Here is a 25,812-nt window from a genome sequence, read left to right on the forward strand (position 1 = left end):
ATAAGCACAGAAGACCTTTCCTCCTTTTCATACAGTCACCCTAAGCAGTTACACTCTCTTTCTAAAGCAATAAATAAGTGTGCAGTTTCAAAGCAGAATAAAATTGATATCGTGCATGGAAAGGCAGCGAGAGTAACTAATCGGCAAATCCCATTCATAAATGCACAATAGCGATTTTACTCCCCTTTGAAATTGTGCACTGATTTACTGCTTTAGAAAGAGACAGCAGCTAGCCTGCTTTTATGAATGGGAGTGGCAGGCTAGTTGCTCTTACTGCCTTTCCTACTGGTTGGTTGTGGGGAGTAGCAGTGTGGTGTGAGCATGAAAAAGGGAAGGAAAGGGGATAGGCAGCTTTGGTAGTTTGCAATTGCAAGACACCTGCAACTTCACAGGAACACAGCTGTGAGAAATCTACAACTTTGCATGAGACACCTACAACTAAGGAATACTTCGAAGGGAAGGAGAAAGGGCAGCCAGTTATAGACAGGACTGCGAACAAACCTCCCCAATCACAGAATCACGCTGGATCCGCCCCTTCAGAAGAACTCAGCAGTTTGCTTTTGTTTTCAGATAGCCGCCACTGATTCACTCATGTCTCCCCTTCAGAATAGTCCCCTGTGTGTGTGTGATTTTCCTGTGTGTTTGTGGGGAGGAGGAGGAGGCTTAGTAGGAGAAGAGGAGGCAGGAGCAGTCTCCCTTGTTGACCCCAGAGCACTAGCAGAGGGAGGCAATTCCAGCCCTTCCTTGTCCTACAGAATCTTGGGCCGGATCTACACTATTGCTTTAAAGGGCTTTATAACAGTTTTATAGTGCTTTAAAGCAGTTAAAGTGCTTTATAACTGTTATAAAGCGCTTTAAAGCAGTAGTGTAGATCTGGCCCTGGTGTCTCCTGCCTGCTCACCCATCTCTCCCTGCCCTACAATATTGGTTCACTGTCGATGGGTGAGAGAGAGGTGTAGGGGAAAGTATCCCACATCACTCATCTCTGCCATTTAACCTCCCTGATCAGTGGAGCAAGGAGAGGGACAGGAGCAAGACTCTCTCATTGGCTGAGCAGCATCAAGGGGGCTGAAGAGGGTATTCACTTCTACTCTATCCCCAAAGTAAGGCAATTTCAACAGTCTGACCTTTGAAAAGCGGATTTTTAGGTACTGTTTAGTCTGCTTTTCTTGCTTCTTATGGAGCTGAAGGATCAAAGCTGATTTCATGAAAATACAGATTATGCCCCAGTGCGATTCTCATTCTGTTTTCATTAAACAATTTAATGTCCCTTTTTTTCTGGAAAAAATATTGGTACTTTTTTGGAATGAAGTATGAACAATTCCGGCTGTGCCCCAGAAAACTACTTTTCCTGCTCTGAAAAGATCTCAGAAACATGGGGAAATAAAATCTTCTTTAATATTTTAAGACAAAACGGATTAGTTAGGGTGAAATAGGAAGAAATGGCAACAACAGTTGGAGGATGTTTCCTGTTTGCCTGTGTGTGAGACAGAAAGAAAGTGTGTGTTCCTTAACCTTTTGGCATTACATTAAATTACTCCTTTGTGTGCAGCAAAGAATAGAGACATATGCCTGGCAGTAACTTTTTTTCCTGGTAAGGCGCTTTTGTAGATGCAAAGATGGTTCTGAAACATGTTTTTTAAAAATATATAGAGATATATTATTGCCCCATCTCACATTTAAGGGAAAGAAACAAAGCATTGAATTCCATTAACCAAGCCCTGGGAGGTTTTTGATACTCTTTTCACCGGCATCCGGTGAAACTGTCTCCAATCTGTCTGGCACTCTCTATTGCGAGAATTTGGAATTGTCTGCTTGAGTCATACTGCTTATCACACTCAGTTTCAAGAGCTACTTTTTCTCATACAGCTGGAGAGAAAATAGTTTTTGAGAGTGTTGACAATGTTTTCAGAGAATTGTCACTTCCCCCAAATTTCTTTCTGCTGCCTGCAAAAAAACCTGTTTACTAGAGGCAAAAGTGGGCTGAATGTGGGTACACACAATGAGCAGCTATGCCTCTTTCAAACCTCCTTCATTTTATTGATACAACTAACATCGGTTATATATTTTTTTAAAAATGTGGAATGGATATAAAAGAAAACACTTATAAGGTGCTTCCCAAATAGGATGTAAAAATAGTAAAATAATCAGTTACAATCTTAAGTGAACATAAGAACATAAGAAGAGCCATGCTGGATCAGACCATGGGTCCATCTAGTCCAGCACTCTGTTTACACAGTGGCCAACCAGCCATTGGCCAGGGACCCACAAGGCAGGACACGGGTGCAGCATCACCCTCCCATCCATGTTCCCCAGCAACTGGGATACATACTGGAATACTGGACGTAGCACATTGCCATCAGGACTAGTAGCCACTGATAACCTTCTCCTACAGGAATTTATTCAACCCCCTTTAAAACCATCCAAATTTGTGGCCATCACCACATCTTGAGGTAGTCAACTATGCACTGTGTGAAGACAAAATGGATCATGGTGTGGGTGCCCTGGGAGAGGTGGTCCACCAAAGACTGCTGGACTGCCTCCACGCCCCAGTGAACTTGTGGAGCTTCACTTTAAAAGAAACGGGTGGGGGGGGCCTCTAAAGAAACTCCAGCTAAGCCTGGGGGTGGGGGCAGTTCATCCCCACACCTCCCTAGAACTGTGAAGCTTCACAAAGCACCTGAGCTGCAGTGCATGTTGGCTCCTCCTCCCTGGTAAACCTTTCCCAAGCCAAGCTATCTGTCCTCTCTTCATAGAATCATAGGATCATACAATAGCAGAGTTGGAAGGGGCCTACAAGGCCATCGAGTCCAACCCCCTGCTCAATGCAGGAATCCACCCTAAAGCATCCCTGACAGATGCTTGTCCAGCTGCCTCTTGAATGCCTCTAGTGTGGGAGAGCCCACAACCTCACCAGGCAACTGATTCCATTGTCGTACTGCTCTAACAGTCAGGAAGTTTTTCCTGATGTCCACCTGGAATCTGGCTTCCTTTAACTTGAGCCCGTTATTCCGTGTCCTGCAGTCTGGGATGATCGAGAAGATGTGCTCCATGTGCTCTTTCCTGCTTCCTACAAACGGGGGCGGGGCGGGAGATTTCGCCGGCACAGCAGCGATACAGGTGAAAAGATACCTGAGTGCAACAAGGCAGAGACATGAAAGTGTCCAGCACTCAACTCACTAAGGAAATAGAAGGGGGAAACTGAAGATGCAAAATGGGGGCGGGTGGTGGTGGTAGGTGTGACGGAGTCCTATATGTTTATAGCAGCAAGAACAATTTACACTATTTTGAAAACAACCAAATATTCCATCTATTCAGAACTGATTAGATAAGCTGCGGGAATCCCCCCAAATTCATGTTATATATACAAAGAAAATATTAAACAATAAATGCTTTTAAAACAAAGCAGACATCTTTTTATTAATTTCTCTATTAATATTATGTTTAGATGCACAAATTTGAGTTTGTTGTGAATAATTTTTAAATCCCCACTTTTAAAACAAGCAAGCATGCAAACAAAAAACACTGTATCATTTTTCCAGCAAGCAGGAAAGTGAAGAGGAAACACATCGGTCAGAAGCGCTTTTACAGCAAGGATATAGGCTCATGTGAAAGGCAGATAGTTGTAAGATTTCTGTATTCCTAGGCCGGATTTTTTTAAAATGCTGGGGCAACTTCTATACAGCGAAAATATACTTTCATCAATAGAGACACAGTTTTTAACATTTGTGGCTTGCCTCCAGCCCCACCCTTCACCCCCAGTTCTAGCTAAGAGCTTCTTTACCCAGGTTGTTTTCCCTACACAGAAATAATCCCTCATTTAGGAAAACCTATTATGCCATCACATTATGTACGAACAACGAACATGTTATTGCTAAAATTTATAAACGCTAATTGAGGTTTGAGATGGAGGAAGAACAAGTGAAAGAATGTTTGATAAAATGGGGCCAGAATATGGGACATAGTATACCAATGGCACAATGGGAAAATATGTGGACAAGAGGGCAAAAATTTATGTTAAGTACTAACCTTAAAGATTTTTTTTACAAAATGATGTATAGGTGGCATATGCCACCAGCAAAATTGGCCAAAATGTATAAAGGGGCATCAGGATTGTGCTGAAAATGCGAAGAGCAGGAAGGGACATACTACCATGCATGGTGGACCTGCAAAAAAGCAAAGACTTTCTGGATACAAATCCATTCTGTAATCCAAAAAATCCTAAAAATTAATATCCAACTGAAACCGGAATACTTTCTTTTGGGATTTATGGATGAGCAGATGAAAAAGAATCATGGGACTATGTTCTTATATATGACGACAGCTGCAAGACTACTATATGCACAAAGATGGAAGGGCAAAATAGTTCCCACAACAGAGGAATGGCTACTGAAGACGTTTGAGCTAGCGAAGATGGCGAAACTCACGGCAATAATGAGGGAAAAATCGACTAAGATTTATAACTGAATGGGAACCTTTTGTAAACTTTGTGAAGGGACGAGAAAAAAATGACTTGTATATCTGTGGATTCAACCAATAGTGTAGAAAATGTGGAGAGAGAAAGTAGAGATTTGGATTTGACAGTGATAAAGAAAAACAATAATAATGACAACATTATTATATATTTTTGCTGAGGAGAATATTGGAAGAACATTTTATTTGGTGTTTTGTTTGTTTGTTTGATTTTATTTTGTCTTATTTTGTGGACGTGTTTGTTTTGTTAGTGTTTTTTATTTATTGATGTTTGGAAATAATAAAAAGATTACGTTCGAAAACCTATTATGCCATCACATGTGAAGAATTTGTGGTAAGGAACTGGTTTCAGAACAGACAGTAGGCTGATCAGGCTTGTCAATTTTTCTTCCCATAGTTCACACTCTGAAAAAGTGGTAGTGTTGTCAAGTTGTGAACTCGAGTTTACTGCCACCTTAGGCAATCAGCTAAATTCCAGAAGAGATGTAACCCTTGGGTCAGTACCCAGGGCCAGGATCTGTGTCTAGGGGTTGTTTGTTGTTCCCCTAAGAGAGAGCAGCTCAGGCTCAAGCCCTCACCCAAGAAGCCTGGGACACCAATTTAGAGATGTCTGAGTAGCAACCTCACCCACACAACTGAGGTACGGTATAAGTACTGGTATTTATTTGGATTGACAACAAGCAAGAAAAGTAGAATACAGAAAACAACCACCTTTTGGAGTGTAACAACTCCCTCCCAAGGTCGAGGTAGGCCAAATTGACAAGGCTGTGTCCTTTGGCTGTACTCACTGTTAGTCCCAGGAGATGGTGAATGAATAGGGATCCTCCTTGCATGCAACTAGAGGGTGCTGCAATAACTTGGATGGTAGGTGGCAACAACAGGAACTGGGGTGTGCTGTGATGAGAGGCTCCACCAGCAGGTGTGCTGTGATTTAGCAGCTCCAAGCCAAGGGTAATTATTAGCCCCAGTGGACTAGTGTAATAGCCTTAAACAGCTTGGGGCCAGGTTATTTGAAGGAACGCCTCCTCCCATATGTACCTGCCCGGACCTTAAGATCATCTACAGGGGCCCTTCTCTGTGAGCCCCTGCCAAAGGAAGTGAGGCAGGTGGCTACTAGGAGGAGGGCCTTTTCCACTGTGGCCCCTGGTTGTGGAATGAGCTCCCCAGAGAGGTCCGCCTGACGCCTACACTGTACTCCTTTCGTCGGCAGCTGAAGACCTTTTTATTCTCTCAGTATTTTAACACTTAATTTTAACTTACACTTAAATTTTACTGTTCTAACTCTGTATTTTAATCTTATATCAATCTTTGCTGCGTGCTTTTATCCTGGTTGTGCTTTTTATACTGTATTTTGTATTTGTGTTTTTAAACTGTTGGTTGTTTTATTATGGTTTTAATTTTTGTGAACCGCCCAGAGAGCTTCGGCTATTGGGTGGTATAAAAAATGTAATAAATAAATAAATAAATAAATAAATAATAAAAAATAACAAGCTTCCCTTCCTAATAGTGATTTCAGCAAAAGTGAGATTCAGCTTAGGAGGTTTACGGCAAGGCTCAGCAATTCCCCTTGGAGGCATTCAGCATGGAGTTAACTTAGCTCTTCAGTCTTCTCTTCACCCAAGAAGGAGTACTCTCCAGCAGGCAACAGAAAGCTCCATCACGGGGGGGGGGGGGATACACTCCCTACCTTGCTTCTCTGCCTGTGTTCTCCTTACACAATGAGCACAAGACCCCTTGAGTCCACTGTTCTAATGGTGCTGCTTCAGCAGGAGAGAGCAGCAATTCCGTGTTTAAAAATACATCGGACTTAATGAGGGTTTTTTTGTGGCACAAGGAAGGTCAGAAGGGGTGGAAGGTGTGTGGGAGGCAGATGACATCATGTGAGGGACCTGAGTGTGCAATAAAACGCTCATCGGATGGAGCTTAGTAAGGTTAGCTCTTTGTCCCACATGGACTATAATTGAAAACTTCCCCTCCTCTTGGTACCCAGCCTTGAATGGAACAGCGCCTCCTAGTGGGTGCTTTGTAGTGCAACTTCGGCTGCACACGGTAGGAAATCCCACAATATTTCAGAAGAATCAGGATATCTGTTGTTGTTGTTGTTGTTAGAATGGAGGGGAAGGCACAGGAGATGTGCAGGAGGTTGACAATGTCATCAAAAGGACCTGCAAAATTCTGTGAGTGGCCAGCCATGAGGATGCCTTATTTCGCTTGTGTGAAGAGCCCCATAGACAGAGATATCTGAGAATGCCTCATGTCCAGCGGCCAATCTACACTAGTCTTATAACGTTGCTAGTGTCCCTTTCTAACATGGTTCTCTATATCGGTTCTCTGAATCACGGGGCATACTAGCATTACTTACGTTTAGCTGTAACGTTACTGCAGGGCACATGGTTAAATCCTTTCCGTTGTTCTGGGTTGCTCTGAGCTGCTGGGTTTGCTCCGCCCTCTGCCTGCCTCGTTCCTAGCCAGCAGTGCAGGGCAATAGTCATAAGCACACACACAAACCCCTTCCCAAAACATCTTAATGCAGGGTCCAGGGAATAGCCTGAGTGCATAAGAGCCAGCCACTTTGCTGAAGCTAAGCAGGGTTGGGTCTGGTCAGGAGACCAAATTGAAAAGTTTTAGCAGCAGTCCTATTTAAGCCCCGCTGGTCATGAGTTTTGGACTGGGACCAAGAGACCCTTGTTAATTTTCCTGCACGGAGCTACAGCAATCCTTTGAGCACTCCTCAGCTCCTTTGCAAAGAGGGGGGAAATGTTAAAAAAAAATCATAAAAAATCAACCGATGACCCAATTTGATTCAAATTTTAAGGCAGGATGCATGGGAGTACTTCACAATAAAAGCAGATTCTAAGGTGGAAAACTTCTGAGTCCTTTGCATGCAATTGTCGGTGATTGCACAGTATAAGGCTGGTGTGATTTATCTGCTGTAGCAGATAAGATAGCAAACGGGGCGAAGGAAGGAGAACAGGAAGTGGGCGGAGCAAACCCAGCAGCTCTGAGAAAGGGAGAGGAGAATTACCGGTACAATGAGGCACATGAATCTGTAGCCACGCTGGAACTAAGAAATAGAACCGGTAAGTAGGACTCATTTACAACGTTGGAGACCCAGGGTCACGTGACGCTGTGTGTCACAGTAACCCATTCAAAACGTTAGAATAACACCAGTGTAGAATCCCACCAGGGCTCAAGAAAAAAGGTTCATATAGATTTGGAGCCATCATCTATTTCAAACAGTGTAATGTTAATTCCAAAATGTGATCTAAAATTGTTTACCATTCAGTTCTCATTGTGGGACAGCAATTCATACATTTGCTGTAATGCACTCTTTAATCCTCAGATCAGTTTGCAGAAATAATCCCTGATGGACAATTAAAACAGCAATAGCAAAGCTTTCAAGGCCAAGTTTGTAGGCTATACTACAGCAAACAATGGTACCAACAGTTTTCCTTGCAGTGTTTATATTACATGTCTAAAACTTGTTTAATGACTCCTAAAGATAAACTGAAGCCCCCAGATCTATTGTCTGAATTTTGACTCTTCAGATTTTATTTCTAAATATTATAAGGACACAAGTAATTAAACACTTCAAAGATAAGAGATTTGTTTTTCCTTTATTTGTGGCTATAAATGCTAAGTCAGCAGCCTTATTCTGCTTCTGCAACAGATTCCACCAAAGGCACCATTTGTTAAGTTTAGAATTGCACATCAGAATTTTGTTTACAGCATAGACTTTACACATGTGATATTGTTTCAAATATGAACCAATCCTAGGTACTGATTTTTCAAAGTTTGTCCATTGTGGAGAAGATCTTGAGAATAAAAAAGCCTCTTTAAAAATCTCCCGTATATATGGCTTAGCTTTGCCATTCCCAATTAAATGCCCTGCCATGTCCCTGCTCAAACAAACATGATGGAATTTCCCCATTTTAATGCATATTATGTACCAGGAGTAAAGAGGAAATCTCTCCTCATTCACATTTCTTAATTCTTTTTTATATAGGAGCATAGGAAGATGGCTTATACTGAGTCAGAGCGTTGGTCAATCTAGCCCAGTACTGTCGACGCTGAGTGGCAACAGCTCTCCAGGGTTTCAGGCAGGACTCCTTTCCTCACCCTACCCGGAGAAACTGGATGTCAAATCTGCATGCAAAGTAGGTGCTCCATCACACTGAGCTATGGTCATCTATGATTGTTGGAAAAGTATTAATATCTCATTTCCACAAATTTCTCTGCCTAGGTCCTGAAATGCCATGTTTCCATGGGCACTGTAAAAGGCCATCTAGAAGACTATGGCCAAACCCCACCCATCACCTGAGTCTACAGGGTTAAAAATACCTCATTTTCCTTCTGATTTACGTCATCCATTTTCATCTTTTTGTCATCTTGGAACACCTTGGACATAAGTTTTAGAATTTCTCTGTAACACTGCCTAGTAGAGGTTATTTAGAAAGTGTTTTATTTTTTTCTTCAGGGCCACCTAATTTTCCCTTCATTGTTAATCTTAATAAAGCTTATAAATCTGGGGTTTGACTGTGTACTTTGGATAGTGCAAGATCTTTCCTCTGCGTTCCAGCTCACTCTTGTACACTATATGCTTTAATTGAGGAAGAGATAAGGGGTGGGTGGGGAGAGAAACTGACTAATTCACCTAGTGGTAATTGAGGTTTTGCTCCTAGGTGAAGGCCCTCAGATCTTGGGGTTCCCTTACCCACCTTTTAGGTGAAGTGCTGCAGCCTGGCCTGCACCACAGGGCAGGTAGGTGCGTTCTCCACATCCCAGCTTTCCCATCAAAGGCTGAAATCTTATGCATAGATTTCAGTGAGACTATGCCCTGCTATGCATAGTCTTAGGTAATTATGCATAGCTATTTAAGAATAAGCACTATTGAACACAATGAGACTTACTTCCAAATAAACATCTACAACAAGACTGGGTTGCACCTCTGTAAAAATTCAGTGAGGAGACTTCTGTTGACTACCGTGAGAATTTGATCAATCTATCAGTGTACATACATACCCAGTGTAGAACAACCTATTAAATACTCTGTCATGTGCATAATTTGAAGAGACAAAGGGCAATAAAAGGATAGATTTCAACCCTTTCAATACATGCTTATGGTGAAGCAAAGATTCTAACCCGTGTTGGTGATTAGGAGTAAAAACAAAGGGATTATTCCACATTAATGAAGTGCAAAAGCAAGATCTTCTTTATGTATTGTTTGAAATAATCCTTCCTTTGCCTTACCTCTCACTTTAAGTAGTAAACCTGTATCTGGACTGTACCACTTCAGACTTCATGTATGGGCTCATATGATTGAATGTTTCTTCATGCAAAACGATTGCCTGCACATTGAAAACTAAATGTCAGAGAGAATGGTTCTAGCTGAGCTTTCCTTTTCTTTTTTTTCTTTTTTTTACATATGGATCCCCAACACACACTTTGGACAATGTTGAATATGGCAATTAGTGTGGTTCAACAGATGGAACACTCTGACGAGTGTATTTGAAATTACCAGTGCTGTTTAAATACACATAGCAGGATGAAGTGCCATTTTAGGGGAAGGAGATAGATAATTAACACCCATCTTATCTCCTGGTTGCCTTGACTTTAGGGCAGGATATGGAGTTGAGACTGCTATGGTTGCCTTAGTGGATGATCTGTGCTTAAGTATTGACAGGGGGAGCGTGTCCCTGCTGGTACTTTTGGATCTCTCAGCGGCTTTTGATACCATCGGCCATGGTATCCTTCTGGAACGCCTGAGGGGACTGGGAATCGGGGGCACTGTGCTTCAGTGGTTCCAGTCCTACCTCTTGGTTAAGTTCCAGATGTTGATGCTTGGGGATAGCTGCTCCTCAAAGAAGGAGCTGTTATATGGCATACCACAAGGCGCCATCCTATCCCCAATGCTGTTTAACATCTACATGAAACTGTAATCCATGGAACTTTAATGAAACTCAACAATCCTCTATTTCACCACAGATGGTCATTTTTAAATGTGCATTTGTATGTGCACACCCAGGCACACCTGTGCATGCAAGCCCTGCAGGTCATCACTGGGCTTATCTGAACTTTTGTTCTGATAGACTCCTTAGTCAGTGAGCAATCAATGAAACTAGTGCCCAGCATATGGGCCATTAGAATTTCCTTTCCTTTGAACAAAAGTTATTTTCAGTGTTTTGTTGGGCACAGAACACGTCTCTTGGGCTAAATGAACCAAGGGGAGAGTGCCTGATAGTAATGCAGGGCAGTAATTAAACATGAACTTTCTATAGACAGACAATTTGCATGCTTTCAGTGTTGCTTTCTAAAATCTTATCTTTGCAGTGCCAGATATTCCATGATCCTGTTCCCAAAACCTTGGGACTACTTGGGCAACAGAACAGAGACATCACATTGTCTGCAAATGGCCGTTTCAGAATTTCCCCAATAGAGGGGAATTTTCCACTGGAGCAAAGCCAACTCCTTTTCCACATACTTCCAGCTATCCACTTCATTATACATTATGATGCAGAGGTGTAGAAGTAGCCTAAAAAAGGAACGAAGTTTGCACACTGCTACACTCCAACATAATTTTTGGGCCAACCCAAATTCTATATTGTTGCCACTATGAGACTGTTTCCCAAGATACCATAACATTGTGGGCTTCTCTAAATGACTGTATTATAACACACTTGTGACTGACCATTCATGGTAGTTTGCGGGTCATTTACATGATGTTGTCAATAGCCACGGCGTCTCCTGTGCTATGCCCCCACTTATTCTGCTGTCAGAAAACACAGAGATAGTTTTTTAAAAAATTAAAATCCACAAAATTGGCCCCACTGAGTGGAAGACACATAGGAATCATTCAATCCAACCCACATGGCCACCCATGTAATTGAGCTGATTGCAAACCCAGAACGAAAACTGAAGCAGAAGTTGTTTTTCTTAAATTTAGAGAAGCATTGTGTCTAGGTCAAAGTTTTATTTTTGCGCAAGATGCTATCAAACATAGAAGCATAGAATAGTAGAGTTTAGGGTGACCATACAGAAAGGAGGACAGGGCTCCTGTATTTTTAACAGGAGCCCTGTTAAAAGGGGTTTTCAGCAGGTGTCATTTGTATGCATGAAGCACCTGGTGAAATTCCCTCTTCATCACAACACTTAAAGCTGCAGGAGCTATACTAGAGTGACCAGATACAAAAGAGGGCAGGGCACCTGCAGCTTTAACTGTTGTGATGAAGAGAGAATTTCACCAGGTGCTGCGTGCATACAAATGACACCAGCTGAAATTCCTTTTTCTATTCAACTGTTAAAGATACAGGAGCCCTCCTTTCCATATAGTCACCCTACTGTGTGACACTCTTTCAAGTACTTGAAGAGTGCTATCATGCCTCCCCTCAGCCTTTTCTTCTCCAGGCTAAACATGCCCAGTTCTTTCAGTCTCTCTTCATAGGGCTTTGTTTCCAGACTCCTGATCATCCTCATTGCCCTCCTCTGAACCCCCTCCGGGGAGGGGTGTTCAGAGGAGGGCAATGAGGGCACTGCATCCTTCTTGAAGTGTGGTGCCTAGATCTAGACACAGTACTCAAGGGGGGAGTCTACACCAGCTGTTCATTCCAGGATTGTATCGCATTGGTCACTAATGGGCCACATGATGTTCACCTGCTCCCGCAGTGATCTCAACTCCACCTCTCAATTTTCCTGAAATATCGCTGGCTGCTTTCATTACGTTTTTTCCGGCTCTCTCATGTCCATTGCGGTTTTGCCCCCTCTTTGCGAGGTTGTTGCTGTTTGCCATGAGTTCCAGGATTAGAAACAGTCAATTAGCTCTGAGGGGCATGTGCATGGGTATTGGCATGTTTTACCACTGGGTTTTTTTTTGTTTTTTGTTTTAAACAAACATATCTCTGTGCAGGAGCACATACTGGATGGAGTTACTGTCATCGTCCCCCCTCCATGTGTTGTTGTATATCTGCACTGGTGCGCATCCCTCACAAGTAATTTTTTTAAAAATCCTGTCCCCAGTAGCCATCTCCTTAGCCCTGCCCACTTCTACCAATACACACGTGGAACCGCTGTAATGGGGCACATGTGCTCCCACAACAGCACTCCTGTCATTGCAGGAAACTTCAGTCGGGTATGTCCCATGAGTGCTGATCGTGGAAGTGGCAAAACTGGCACCCCTCCATTGCAAAAGGACTGTAGGTGTAGAAAGGGCCAAGATGAGGCCTAACCAGTGCCAAATAGAAGGGAACCAGTATCTCGCATGATTTGGAAGCTATACTTCTATTAATGCAGCCCCAAATAGCATTTGCCATTTTTGCTGCCACATCACACTGTTGGCTCAAATTCAGCTTGTGATCTACAACAATTGCAAGATCCTTCTCGCTTGCAAGATTGCTGAGCCAAGTGCCCCCCATCTTGTAACTGTGCATTAGGTTTCTATTTCCTAGGTGTAACCCTATTAAATTTCATTCTGTTGTTTTCAGCCCTGCGCTCCAGCCTATCAAGATCATTTTGAAGTTTGTTTCTTTCTTCCATGGTATTAGCTATCCCACCCAATTTTGTGTTGTCTGCAAATTTGATAAGCTTTCCCAGCACCTCCTCATCCAAATTATTAATAAAAAATGTTGAAGAGCACTGGGCCCAGGACTGAGCCCTGCGGTACCCCACTCGTTGCCTCTCCCCAGTTTGAGAAGGTTCCGTTGATAAGCACTCTGAGTCCGATTCTGTAGCCAACTGTGGATCCACCTAACAGTTGTTCCATCTAGCCCACTTTTAGATAGTTTGCTAATCAGAATGTCATGGGGCACTTTGTCAAAAGCTTTGCTGAACTCAAGATATATTATGTCCACAGTATTCCCATAGTCCACAAGAGAGGTTCAAAAAATGAGATCAGATTAGTCTGGCAGGATTTGTTGTTGAGAAATCCATGCTGGCTTCTAGTAATCACAGCATTGTTTTCAGTTTGCTTGTAGATAATCTGTTCCAAACATTTCCCAGGGATTGATGTCAGACTAGCTGGTCTGTAGTTCACAGGTTTTCTTTCTTTTTCCCTTTTTGAAGATACAGACATTAGCCCTTCTCCAGTCATCCAGCGCTTCACCCATTCTTCTGCCAGCTCTTTATTACACTAGGATGCAGTTCATTGGGGCCTGGAGATTTGAACTTGTTCAAAGAAATTAGGTGTTCCTTGATCATTTGTTTATCACTCTCAAGCTTCAGTCTTGCCCCTTGAGCTTGTACTTCACTTTTTGTCAAGGGGGTCATAGACCCACTTTTGGGAGAAGGCTGAGCCAAAGTAGGAATTGAGCACTTCTGCCTTTTCTTTCTCAACTGTTATCATTTTGCCATCCACATTTCTTCCCTCTGTCTTTTACTTTGCACATCTCTGTAAAAGCTATTTTGTTTCTTTTAGCATCCCTCGCTAGCCTCAGCTCATTCTCAGCTTTAGCTTTCCTGATGCCATTGCTGCACTTCTGTGCTACCTGTCTGTACTCTTCCTCTGCAGCCTGGCCTTCCTTCACATGATTCCCCATGTCAATAATTGCCATTACATCTACAGAAAACGAACTGGGGGTGTGCACCACAAACCAGCCATGGGCCACCCAAAATCACAAACCTTTTCCCCTGGGAGATTGTTTGTTCTGTCTGGCCAACCCCTTTGTTTAAGTCTAAGGTAAAGGTGGATGCAATGCTAGGGGTGTGTGAGGAGACCGTTTCCTGGTGATAGGGGTGCATATTTTGGGATGTCCTGTAGCTTATTTTGGGGAGCAGATGTGTGGAAACTTCAGTTTGTTATTCAGATTGCTTCTGCACCTCCCTGTTGAAGAAGGAACTGGGAACAAGGTAGGCTTCCACCCTTAAAGGCAGTGTAAAATGTTTTTAATTAAAATAAATGAAGTTCAGAATCTCATCAAACCACATTCTTAGCAGGTTTGCATAGAATTACAGCATTCCAGTTACAGTCTACATTGTTACAATCACTTAAGATGAATTCCCTCTTAGCTAGCTTTAAGCATCCCTTTCATATTCCCAGTTAGAATAATTAAATAGTGATAGAGAAATTCCCAGTGGGCTGTATCGTGTGGAGTGGGTGTGAATGGTCGTCTCTGAGAATACAAAAAGCACAGGTAGCCATCTGATGTTGGCCATAAGAAAACAAAAACAAAAACCAATTATTAAGCCAACTCAAAAGTCACAAAATAGTGTGTAAGCTTTCAATGTCTCTTCATCTGGCAAGCAAGCTGGTGGGATGGGGTGGGGGGGCTGACTTGATCTTGAAGTCATGAAGTCTGCATTGTCTGAGTCTTAAGATGAAATGGGGGAAGAGGCTACAGACATTCAAATTAGGTCACCAGTTGCTATGATTGTGGGACTGTCTCTGTGTCCAAGAACTGCTGGGATGAACAAACAATGATTAATATAACCCATTACAAAAATATATAGCTGTTACTCAGAACTGTCTGTCTCCATCCTTAAGTGAAACACATAGGTTCTTGGAGGTGGAAAGCAAAACCAGACAGTTGTTATATTAACAAAGCTGCAGATAATTTTAAATGATGTACTAGGTAAGAGAAAACATCAATAGAAGCCCAATTGGGTTGTTTCCCTAGTAGTCAGAGATGTACCTTCAGAGGTTAAAGTCCAAGCTTCAGAATAGTTTCTATATTGGAGCCCTTTTTGTTTCTGGGACATCACTTCGCCAGTATTTTTTTTCCATACACAACTGCTGCTCTGTGGTCACTTGTTAATGAATACAGCTCAGTATCAGTTGTGTTTATAACATGATCAAATGCTACATACCAACGCATAGTGTTGTAACAATGGAAGAAGTAAGAGTTTGAAAGCTCACATGTGTATTATTGCATTTATATCCAGCCTTTTTTCCTCCAAGGAGGCAATCATAATCCTCCTCCTCCTCTCCATTTTATCCTCACAACAACAACCCTGTGAGGTAGGTTGGGCTGAGAGTCTGTGACTGGCCCAAAATCACCCAGTGAGTTTCCATGGCCAGTGGGGACTAGAACCCGGATCTCCCAACTCCCAGTCCAACACGTTAGCAACTACACCACACTGGCACAAGCACATGCTACTACAGCCCAGCACCCCAGCCTATCAAGATCACTTTGAAGTTTGTTTCTGTCTTCCAGGGTCTTAGCTATCCCACCCAATTTTGTGTCATCTGCAAATTTGGTAAGCCTTCGCTGCACCTCCTTGTCCAAATCATTAATAAAAATGTTGAAGAGCACTGGGCCCAGGACTGAGCCCTGCGGTACCCCACTCGTTGCCTCTCTTCCTTGGAGAATGGTTGAGTTGAGAATGTAATAAAAGTAAGTCATATTCAGAAAGTTAATATTTACTTCTGGACTTTTTATCTGTGCCTTTCCCCATTCCAGTTCTTGTATTCTTCTAACCATTCTGGAATAGGAGGCAGGCAACCTTAGGAAGTTTGCACATTAAAATAGGCGTGATCCAACAAACATTAAGCACTTTCGTCCCATTTATTTCACTGACAGAGATTCAAGCACATCCTCACATCTCCCCCTGAATTTCAATTGGAAGTGCTTCTTGGCTGGATCGTGTCACTCTAAGCAGGTACAATTCTGGTCCTCTTATTATTTTCAAAATTCAACAAGTTTCTATCCTGTTTAAGGATTGCACCCCTTTTCCTGCCCCCCCGGGCAACGATCCAATCAGCGACTCGCTTATAATAGGTACCAGCCAATGAGCACTTGTGGTTTAGATTAGCGCACCAACCCCCTCCCCCTCGAAGCCTTTAGGCCTGGGCGGCGGAGGCGCCGTTCCGTTCCGCTCCGCTGTTGTTTGGGCTTCGGTGAGGCTCGGTAATGGCGGCAGCAGGAGAGCAGCTGAGTTCGGTGCCCGAGGCGCAGATAGACTCCGACGGCACCTTCAAATACATTTTGGTGCGAGTGAAGCGCGGCGCTGACGAATACCGCGATATCGTGAGAGGCTCCGCCGCCGCCGAGTTCCACAGTGAGCGGAGCCGTCGGCCGGAGGGCTTCGGGCGGGCGGGAGGGCGGGAAGGCAGGCCGGCAGGCCGGCCTGAGGTTCCTCTCCCGCCCCCCTCTGGGTGCAAACGTGTGAATCAAGAATGCGTGTATTTTGCTCTGCCTGTGTGGAAGCCCTACAAGGAGCACAACCCGCTTCAAGTTTGCATAAGATTGGCATGTGCTGGTGCATAAATATAGACTTGAGTGCTGATGGACTCACTTGGGTTAATGAAATTGCTGCACGAGCAAACTGAATTTTTCATCCTACAAAGGGTGGGGAATCATAGAATAGCAGAGTTGGAAGGGGCCTACAAGGCCATCGAGTCCAACCCCCTGATCAATGCAGGAATCCATGCTCACCCTAAAATGGTTACATCGCTTCTGCAGAAAGCTGGGGCCGATCTACATCAAGCAGGATATAACACTTTTAAAACAGTATGAAAACGGTATATGTAATCTGTCCTGGGCCTGAATAGTTGTCATAACCCTTATAAACTGTTATAAGCAGTAGTGTAGATCCTGCCCCGAAATTCTACACATATCAAGTCTAAAGCAAAGACAAATGTATGTCTCATGGGGCATATTTATTTATTTCATTTATTAATTACACTTATATACCGCCCCCATAGCCAGAGCTCTCTGGGTGGTTTACAGAGATTCTAAAATTGAGATAAAAACAAGGATACAAAATTTAAAATTTTAAAATACAGAACATACACACATAAAGCATTAAAAACAGTTAAAAAAAACTGCACCCCCGAAATTGTGCTTTTAGAAAGCTTGAAAACCACTAGGTTTAATAAGGCATGAGGTGTTAGATACTCCCCTCCTCTCTTCTTTCAACGTGTGTGTGTTGTGTGGTGGTTGTGTCTAACCCAATTTTCTTCATTTTGGGGAGCCAACACATACCCATTAGATTCAACATCAGTTGGCATCCCACTTAAAGATAGTTTCTGCTTATACATGCACACACTTAAGGATGGCAGCCTTGTTCAAAATGGATTTTGGAAGTTGATACAGGAGAAATAACTTGAAATGTTTAAATGCTTAGTGGGAGAATGCAGCCACTTCTTCCCCAATTGGTATAGGATAACCTTTGAACATACTAGTTCAGCACCTTAAACTTGGTGTTTGACTTCACTGTAAGATCTAGTTGTAAAAAGAGGTGCTCGGGTATGTTGTGCAATGCTGTAAGTTTTGGCTTTTGCTTTTTTTTTTTTACTCAATCCTTTGCAGTACTATTCTCACAATGAACTGAGAATGAGAGAGAAAATTGCTCTCCCAAGGGTACTCAGAATAAAATCAGGCCTTCCAGGCTCAAGCTCAACTCTTCTTTGCTAGATTTTCTTTATTGTGAGGTTTCTTCACTCAAAAGTTATCTTTGTAACGTAGATGTATTCTAAAGTTTATGAGGCAGAAATTATTTTTCTACTGCTTCTAATATTTCTACTTTTTCACAAATGTTTTTTTTAAATCCTCATTGTGCTTTCTTCTTTTAAGGTCCTCTTGGTATTGTACTTTTATCTTTGCAGATCACATATTTGATAAAGTAAATCCTGAAATGGAAAAACTGGGGTTTGTATGCAAGTGTCTTGGAGGAGGAAAAATCGAGCATAATAGCAAAGACAAGAAAATCCGTGTATTTGGGCTTTCTATAGTAAGTGTTGTGTACAGCTAAAGCTTAAATATGACACTTTGCATATAAAGATGTAATTATAAGAACCCACAAAAATGTCTTCATATTTTTTTTCTTGCCAGAAGGGATAGGCTTCTAGGTGCATTCACAATCCTATAAATTGTATTTAGTTTTCATAGATTTGGAATATTTTTAACATGTGAACATACTGGTATTTCATAATCTGCTAAGAAAGCACATGCAGTTGCTCTTTTACATGTAGAATAAACAAGAAATTAGTTGCTGATAATCTTTTAAGGCATTCTAAATAAAATGTAACATTCTTCAAAATAATTCTTTATGAAAGTATAATTTATAATCAGAGTGCCACACAAGCTCAGGATAGGTGACAGCCTCCTAAAATAAACTAGCAGGAATTAATCATGAGGGAACCACCACTGGATCAGCCCATTACTGACTGAAGTATAGTTTGCTGAAGTCCAACACTTACATCTCAGCATTGGGTATTAAAGGCAGCTAACAAGTTATCCCTTCCACTCCCAGCTTTCCCATCATGATTTTTAAAATTTTTATTTATTTATTTGTTTATTGCACTTATATACCGCTCCCATAGCCAGGGCTCTCTGGGTGGTTTACAGAAATTCTAAAATTAAGATTAAAACAAGTATACAAAATTTTAAATTCTAAAACACAGAACATACACACATAAAGCATTAAAAACCGTTAAAAAGAACCCTAAAATGTGGGTAATTAAGATGTGCCGCCATATGCCTGGGCAAAGAGGAAAGTCTTAACCAGAAGGATAGCAGCGTTGGCGCCAGGCAAGCCTTGTCAGGGAGATCATTCCATAGTCTGGGGGCCACCACCGAAAAGGCCCTGTCCCTTGTTGCCACACTCCGAGCCTCTCTCGGAGTAGGCACCCGGAGGAGGACCTTAGATGTTGAACGTGACGATTTAATGGCTTCAAATCCCCTAGTTTCCACTGAAATGAACCCCCCTTTCTTCTCCCTTTCCCTAGCAGTCATACTCTCTTTGGGACATAAGCTGTGCCTTCCTTTGGTTATTCATTGGCTCAGCAAGGAACAGTGCCAACTCCTTTTTCAAAACACATAGAATGCCATTTCTGTAGTTTGTCAGTGGCCTCATTTCTAGAAGTTCAAATAACTATTTGCAATATCACTTTGCCATAGTGATGCTACTGTGCTAGAACTATGCTGGCACAGTAATAGAAGCATTGGATGAAAGTTCCTGTGTCCTACACCTGCCTCCCCCCCCCCCCAGGATCATGCCGGGATCGTTCCTGTGCATCCAAATGCCACACGGGATACCGGGAGCAGGCAGGGACGATCCCTCATTTGCTTCGGATAACCCTTAGGTGTGGAAAGGGCCTTACAGATGTTCATTATGATAGTTTAGGTACTGCTCTAATCCAGTTCTGCTTGTTCTCTCTACTTCCCACCCCCAGTTCCTTCACCCTTTTGTTTCCCAAGCATGTCTTACTATCATTATAGGAGGGAATAGTCTGGCCCTTCGGCCATAGAATAAGAAAAAAGAGCCCTGAGATCCCAACTGATCCAAACTATGAGTTGCTGTTAATTATTAATTCAGAGAGCAATCCTATGGTCCCTGGAGAACATCCCAGGGACTGTAAGATTTTGAGAGTCCCTTTCTTTAAGCTGTACTGCTACCACAGCAGTATCCTCCTAAAATTGTACCATAGGTACAGCTTGGCTTTCGGAAGGGACTCTAAAATCCGATCCCCCTTCTGCCCCAGTAGAGGTTTGAAGCAGGGCGGGGACAAGAGAAGCCAGAATATGAGAATATTGAGCAGGGGTTTGGACTCGATGGCCTTGTAGGCCCCTTCCAACTCTGCTATTCTATGATTCTATGGAAAAACCCAATGACCTCAACCCACTTCCAAGCTCAGAAGCCTGTCTGGAGGAAAAATAAACAACACAAGGACATAGAGGCAAAAATTGTTTTGTTCACTCCTCCCACCCTGTCATCTCTTGCATATAGTCTCTCTTTGGAAATAATCATAATGGGGATTTTTTTTTTACCTGCAGGGATATGGCAAAGCCGATCATTCTGTAACTGTAGAAATACTGAAGAGAAGCTATGTGAATTATGAAATTAGTTGGTCAGATGACAAGAAGTGAACTACTGCTGTGAATTTTAAAATTTTAACAGAATGTAGACTTAATTTTTGTTTTCTTCCAAAAAGTACAATCAGTGTATTTAGCTTATTCTGAATAAAAAGCTTGAATGTGAATTTGTGGATGTTCTATTCAAATACGTTTAGGAAGTACTTCCAGGACGCTCATGGGATCAGGGTGAACTTCTGCAAAGGAGAGCTTTTTTGTATCCATGGAGCATTGCCCACTTCAGTATTCACAAGGCATTCATCCTATGAGCCAAGGAATTAGTCCAAGATGTCTCCCCTCTGACTGAAATCCAAGTTCAGCCTGGCCTCTGTGCTTCATTTGGGACATGATTTCTGGACATTCTTTAAAGGATGTTTTACTGGAAACCATACATAAGAACACCATGCTTTTGAGGAAGGAGGAACCTGAAGAGCAACAAGCCCAGGAATTCTAGGGACTTCCCATACCAATGGCCGGGGAAGGCAACGGCAAACCACCCCCGCTATAAGGCCTGCCAAGAAAACGTCAGCGAAAGCTGGCATCCCTCCGAGAGTCAGTAATGACTCAGTGCTTGCAAGAGTGGTTCCTTTCCTTCCCCATGCCAAACCTGGCCCTACTTCCAATTGGACAGAAATCTAATCGACTACGGACAGCATAACTGCCAATTTCTCCCTCCCTAGTGGAGAGAGATTGTAACTGCTTCTTCTTGGCATGGGTGGCTTTCCTCATAGATTAATGGGTCATTGATGGTGCAGAAGGGTTATTATATAGATCTGACATGCATTCCCAGAAACACTTCATTGCGTCTCCAGAAAACCAGAAACATACCTGTTGTCCTAATCTGTTCGCAAGAACTGGAAGGCTTCTTCTGTTCAGGCTTCAAAAACGTATCACTTCACTGCAGCCTTTCCTTAAGAATGTGAGTGACTTGTGTGATTCACAACTGCAAAAGAACTACATATATCTGATATGCCTAATTGTATCTGGTATGTGAGGGTTTGGCCCTATAGAGTGGTTTATAAATACTTTCAATAAAAATATGATCACTCAGGTTCTTATTCCATGTTTATAGTTCTTGTGAAGTATAGAGAATCATTTTGGAATTCAAAAGACTAAACTTATTTTGGCAGAGGTTCAGATTCCACATGGAAACCTTGAGTACCATTAGTGAGAGCATCCATCAAATTGGCTAATTGTAATTAATAGGCCCCATGGAGGCATATTTACATATATCAATTCATCCCAGATACAGGAAGTTCCTGCACTTTGTGTATGAGAGAAATCAATATTGATACAGAGCCTTCAGGGCCTCCTCTTTGTAGGTGCTCATTAAACTGATGGGCACCATAGTGGCACATCAGAGAACCTCCTGCCAAGACTGTCTCATCTAGTCATCTAGTTCTTTAACAGTATCTAAGAGATGCCCAGTTGATATACCAGTTTATTGTAATATAGATTCTTGGTGAACCAAGAAGAGATCTCTGCACCCTGCCCCAAATCTGCAGCATATGGGGCTCAGATCAAACAGAATCATAGAATAGTAGAGTTGGAAGGAGCCTACCTAGGGAGGTCGTGGGATTCCCCACACTAAGATGCAGCTGGACAGCCATGTGTCAGGTATGCTTTAATGTGGATTCCTGCTTTCAGCAGGGGATTGGACACCATGGCCTTATAGGCCCCTTCCAACTTTACTATTCTATATGAGGCATTCTCAAGCATCACTTATGTTACATAGGAGTTGCTGCTTTTATTCTGATGCCTGTTTGGCAGATTGTGTACTGCTTTGCCTAGTTGGAAAAATCAAGAACGCTTTGAAGGCCCAGCTACGTCACCTAAATATATTCAGAAGAGCACATCTATATTTTTTTTATGTGCGTGGTACTGAACCAGAAGCAGGCATTCCAAAATTTTAAAGCAAAATGTATAAGTAAGTCATATAGATATTACAGGTGGAATGCTTTTCAACAAAGACTGAATTATGGATATATTTTTAATCCAATTATTAAAATGGGACAAGGTATTCAAATTGGATTATAAAATAACTTCTCTGCCCTTAGCACTGTCTTTCCATCTACCTATTCCTTTACACCAAAACAGTATCTTGGATAATTGTAGAAGCTGCTGTTAAATTGGCTCCGCAGCCTCTTGAGTCTAAATTTACATTCCCTTCCTGTAATCAATAGATAACTCTTCTAACCACCACCCCAAAGATGACTCAGATAAGGCAAATGCTTGTCCCATTTGGCTCATGCACCCACTTCCTTCCTGCACTAATTGCCAGCACAATTGATGGCACTTCATTGTCCTGCTTGATTACTGGAAAGAAAATGAGGGCAGGCCAGTTTGTCTTACATGAAAGTTGCATGCTTGATACAGAGATATAGTAGAAGCACTGGAAATTTACTGTAGAAAGTAGAAAGTAGACAAGTCGGGGGGAAACAATTTTTTTTGCTTTTTTATTAAATTAATTTTAATATATACATTTTAGCATTCATAAATTATACATCAGAAGTTTCATATACAGAACCCAAACAAAACACAACAGCTTGGAACAGTCGTCTACTAGAGTATTGCTAGAGTCTAACTATAGGAGTTCATTGCAATCAAATCAAAGTCTTTACATCGTTCATTCACATCCAATAGCAGATCTTTAAATAAGAACAGCCAAAAAATTGAGAACTGATTTTCTTTCAAAATTAATAATAAAAAAGCCACAATAGCGTTTAACATCAATAGGTTTTAAAATTAACAAAGGTATAAAGTGCCGACTGTAGGGAGTGCGTTTGTAACTTCCCCCTTTGGTCAAGCTATAACGGAGAAACAGTTATATCTATCGATGCCTACAAGTGCATCTGGATTGCCTTCAGCCTCTCTCTGCCTTATGCCAGCCAGCCAATGTTTCCAGCTTTCACCCTCAAACAATCTCCCCCCCTCTCTGCCAAAGTCTCCCAGTGGTCCAGCCAGGCTGTGCAGTTGTACTCTGTGGCTGGGGATAGGGTGCCAGCTTATAGCTTGGTTGCATCTGGTGACTCTTGTTTTAAAAGAACAACACCACCAGCCACCTCTGCCTGCACAAACACTGGACTCTGAGACACTCTTAAAAGGCTCTGTGTGGCACGCCAGCTTCTCAGCGCTAAGCTACAACTTTCTCTGAGTTGTGACTCTGTCTGAAACTGATGTCAGCCAAAGCCTCCAGCCACCTAACGCCTGCACCAACACTTAATTCTGAGACGCTCTTGAAAGGCTCTGTTGGCACGCCAGCCTCTCAGGGCTCAGCTACAGCCATCTCGGAGTTGTGTCTTCAGTCTAACTCTGTCTCTAAGAGATATGCCATCCAGCTGAAGCCTCAAATCTATTTTTCGCTGACACGCACTTCAAACGTTCTGCGTTGCATGCCAGCAGTCCAGACAGAGCCTAGCTTGCAAGTGAACAAAGTGAAGTGGAAGGGAAGGGGTAGCAAAGCAATGACATGCCGGGTTCCAACATCCACAGTAAAATGACATCCTCAAAAAGGAGAGCCTCTCTCTCGACTGGCACCTCACTGTTGGTTGTGAGAGTTTTTCTCTAAGGATGACCCTTCATTGTCTATGATGGAGAACTCTGAGGAAAAGGCCTCTGACCTGTTCCATTTTGCTCTGTGGGCTGCTTCAACTGACCTCTCCTTTCCCATATTTTGATCTGTGGACACCTCGCCTCTGCTGAACTGCAGGTACCTGACTGCCCACCAAATTTGCAACAGGAAAGGTGCCCTGCTCGCCCAGCACTTCTTAGCTAAAAACTGGAGATCCCCTTGATGCCAAGGGCTGAAACTTCTCAAGGTGTAATACCCCACATAGGAGGTTTGACAACCTGAGTTTGAAGGATATGGCTCCAGCAGTTTTTTAAAATAACAATTTTAAAACCTCAAACTTAAAAAAAAAACCAAAAAACCCAACGGATGAACAGATTTGCTTCAAACCTGGCATGGCTAAAGCCCTACTTAAGAGCTATCCCGGTGCTAAGTTTCATCTCTTTAAGTTTAAAAAAACACCTCAAACTAAAAATTCCTAAAAATCAACGGATGAACAGATGTTTCAAATTTGGCATGGCTAAAGCCCTACGCAAGAACTATCACAGTGACAAGTTTCATCTCCTTATCTTTAAACATGGCAGAGCTGTAAGCATTTTTGTTAAAGTATTATTATTATTATTATTTATTTATATAGCACCATCAATGTACATGGTGCTGTACAGAGTAAAACAGCTGCCCTTTGCATTGGGGAAAAAATCCCCCCTTCCTGGATTTGTTACCAAAAACTAACAAATCCATTTTTTTCCTGCCATATGGTCACCCTATATGTTTAATTGTGTTATAAATTCCTCTCTGAGAAAGCAGGCAGTAACAGCCTCTTTAAAAGAGGCAGTAATCAAGCCACTCCTGAAGAAACCTAATCTGGATTCAGAAAGTGAAAACAACTATAGGGTAGTCATTAACATCCTCTTCCCAGGCAAGTGCTCTTGGATTAAACTGTTTTTCTAGATCCATTTCAATCTGGTTTGGCCTTGGTTTTGAAATGGAAACTGCCTCGGTTGCCTATGCTGAGAAGGGATGGGGCAATGTGACCATGCTAGTTCTCTTGGACCTCTGCATGGCTTTCAGTACTGTTGACCATGGTATCTTTCTGAACAGGCTGTCTGAGTTGAGATGCGGAGGCACAGCATTGCAGTGGATCTGCTCCTACTTAGATGGCTGATTTCAGAAGGTGGTGCTGCAGGATTAGTGGTCTGTCCTACGGCAATTGTGCGATGGGATTCGTCAGGGCCGTATTTTATTGCCCATCTACATGAAACTACTGGTGAGGTTTTCTAGGGATGTGCGCTGAGGTGTCATCAATCATGGATGATACCCAGTGTTACTCCTTTTCATCTAATACAGGTGAGGCAGTTGATCTGAACCACTGCTTAGGCAGGGTAACGGACTAGATGAAGGTCAATAAACTGAGACTCAAACCAAAATGGAGATAGGTTGCACGTGGTTGATGTTTGGTTATGTGGCATTCAGCCTGTTCTGGAGGGGGCTTGCACTCCTAAAGGAGCAGGCATGTAGTTTGGGGGTGCCGTTAGATTGATCATTGTCACTAGGTGGCCTCAAAGGCCTTTTAGCAGCTACAACCCTACCTAGACAGAGATAGCCATACAATTATTCATGCTCTGGTTATCCTCCATTTGAAGCATTGCAATATGTCATATATTTGTTTATATTTACTGCATGTTTACCCGTTCAGGCAAAAATGCTCTCAGAACAGTTTACACAGGTTAATAAGTCATGGGGATGCCTTTGAAACCAGTGGAGAACCCTCAACTAGTACAAGATAGGGTGGCTGCCAGACCATTTCCAGGTCTAATTCAAAGTGCTGGTTTTAACCTTTAAAGCCATAAACAGCTTGGAGCCAGGTCACCTTAAGAAGCATCTACTCCCATATTTACCTACCTGAACAGGAAATAATCCGAGGCCCTCCTCTCAGCACCACCATAGGTGATTACAAGAGAGAAAGCCTTTTCTTGGAGGCACCCCATC

General features: G+C 42.5%; 1 protein-coding gene across 1 annotated transcript; it reads left to right on the plus strand.

Annotated features, from left to right (window-relative positions):
* Positions 1 to 16,238: 16,238 nt before the first annotated feature.
* On the plus strand, positions 16,239 to 20,383 carry LOC134403321 (14 kDa phosphohistidine phosphatase-like). Its single transcript, XM_063133410.1, has 3 exons — positions 16,239 to 16,458; positions 18,008 to 18,132; positions 20,178 to 20,383. Exons 1-3 carry the CDS (start codon positions 16,311 to 16,313, stop codon positions 20,268 to 20,270), a joined length of 366 nt encoding a protein of 121 aa, XP_062989480.1. The 5' UTR covers positions 16,239 to 16,310; the 3' UTR covers positions 20,271 to 20,383.
* Positions 20,384 to 25,812: the final 5,429 nt, after the last annotated feature.

The sequence above is a fragment of the Elgaria multicarinata genome, chromosome 1 (assembly GCF_023053635.1).
Source record: "Elgaria multicarinata webbii isolate HBS135686 ecotype San Diego chromosome 1, rElgMul1.1.pri, whole genome shotgun sequence".
In the NCBI taxonomy this organism is placed as follows: Eukaryota; Metazoa; Chordata; class Lepidosauria; order Squamata; family Anguidae; genus Elgaria; species Elgaria multicarinata.

Coding starts and splice junctions, on each gene's coding strand:
- LOC134403321 (XM_063133410.1), top strand. CDS start 16,311: ATGGCGGCAGCAGGAGAGCAGCTGAGTTCGGTGCCCGAGGCGCAGATA. Junction 16,459..18,007: donor CGCCGCCGCCGAGTTCCACA/GTGAGCGGAGCC, acceptor TTATCTTTGCAG/ATCACATATTTGATAAAGTA. Junction 18,133..20,177: donor GTGTATTTGGGCTTTCTATA/GTAAGTGTTGTG, acceptor TTTTACCTGCAG/GGATATGGCAAAGCCGATCA.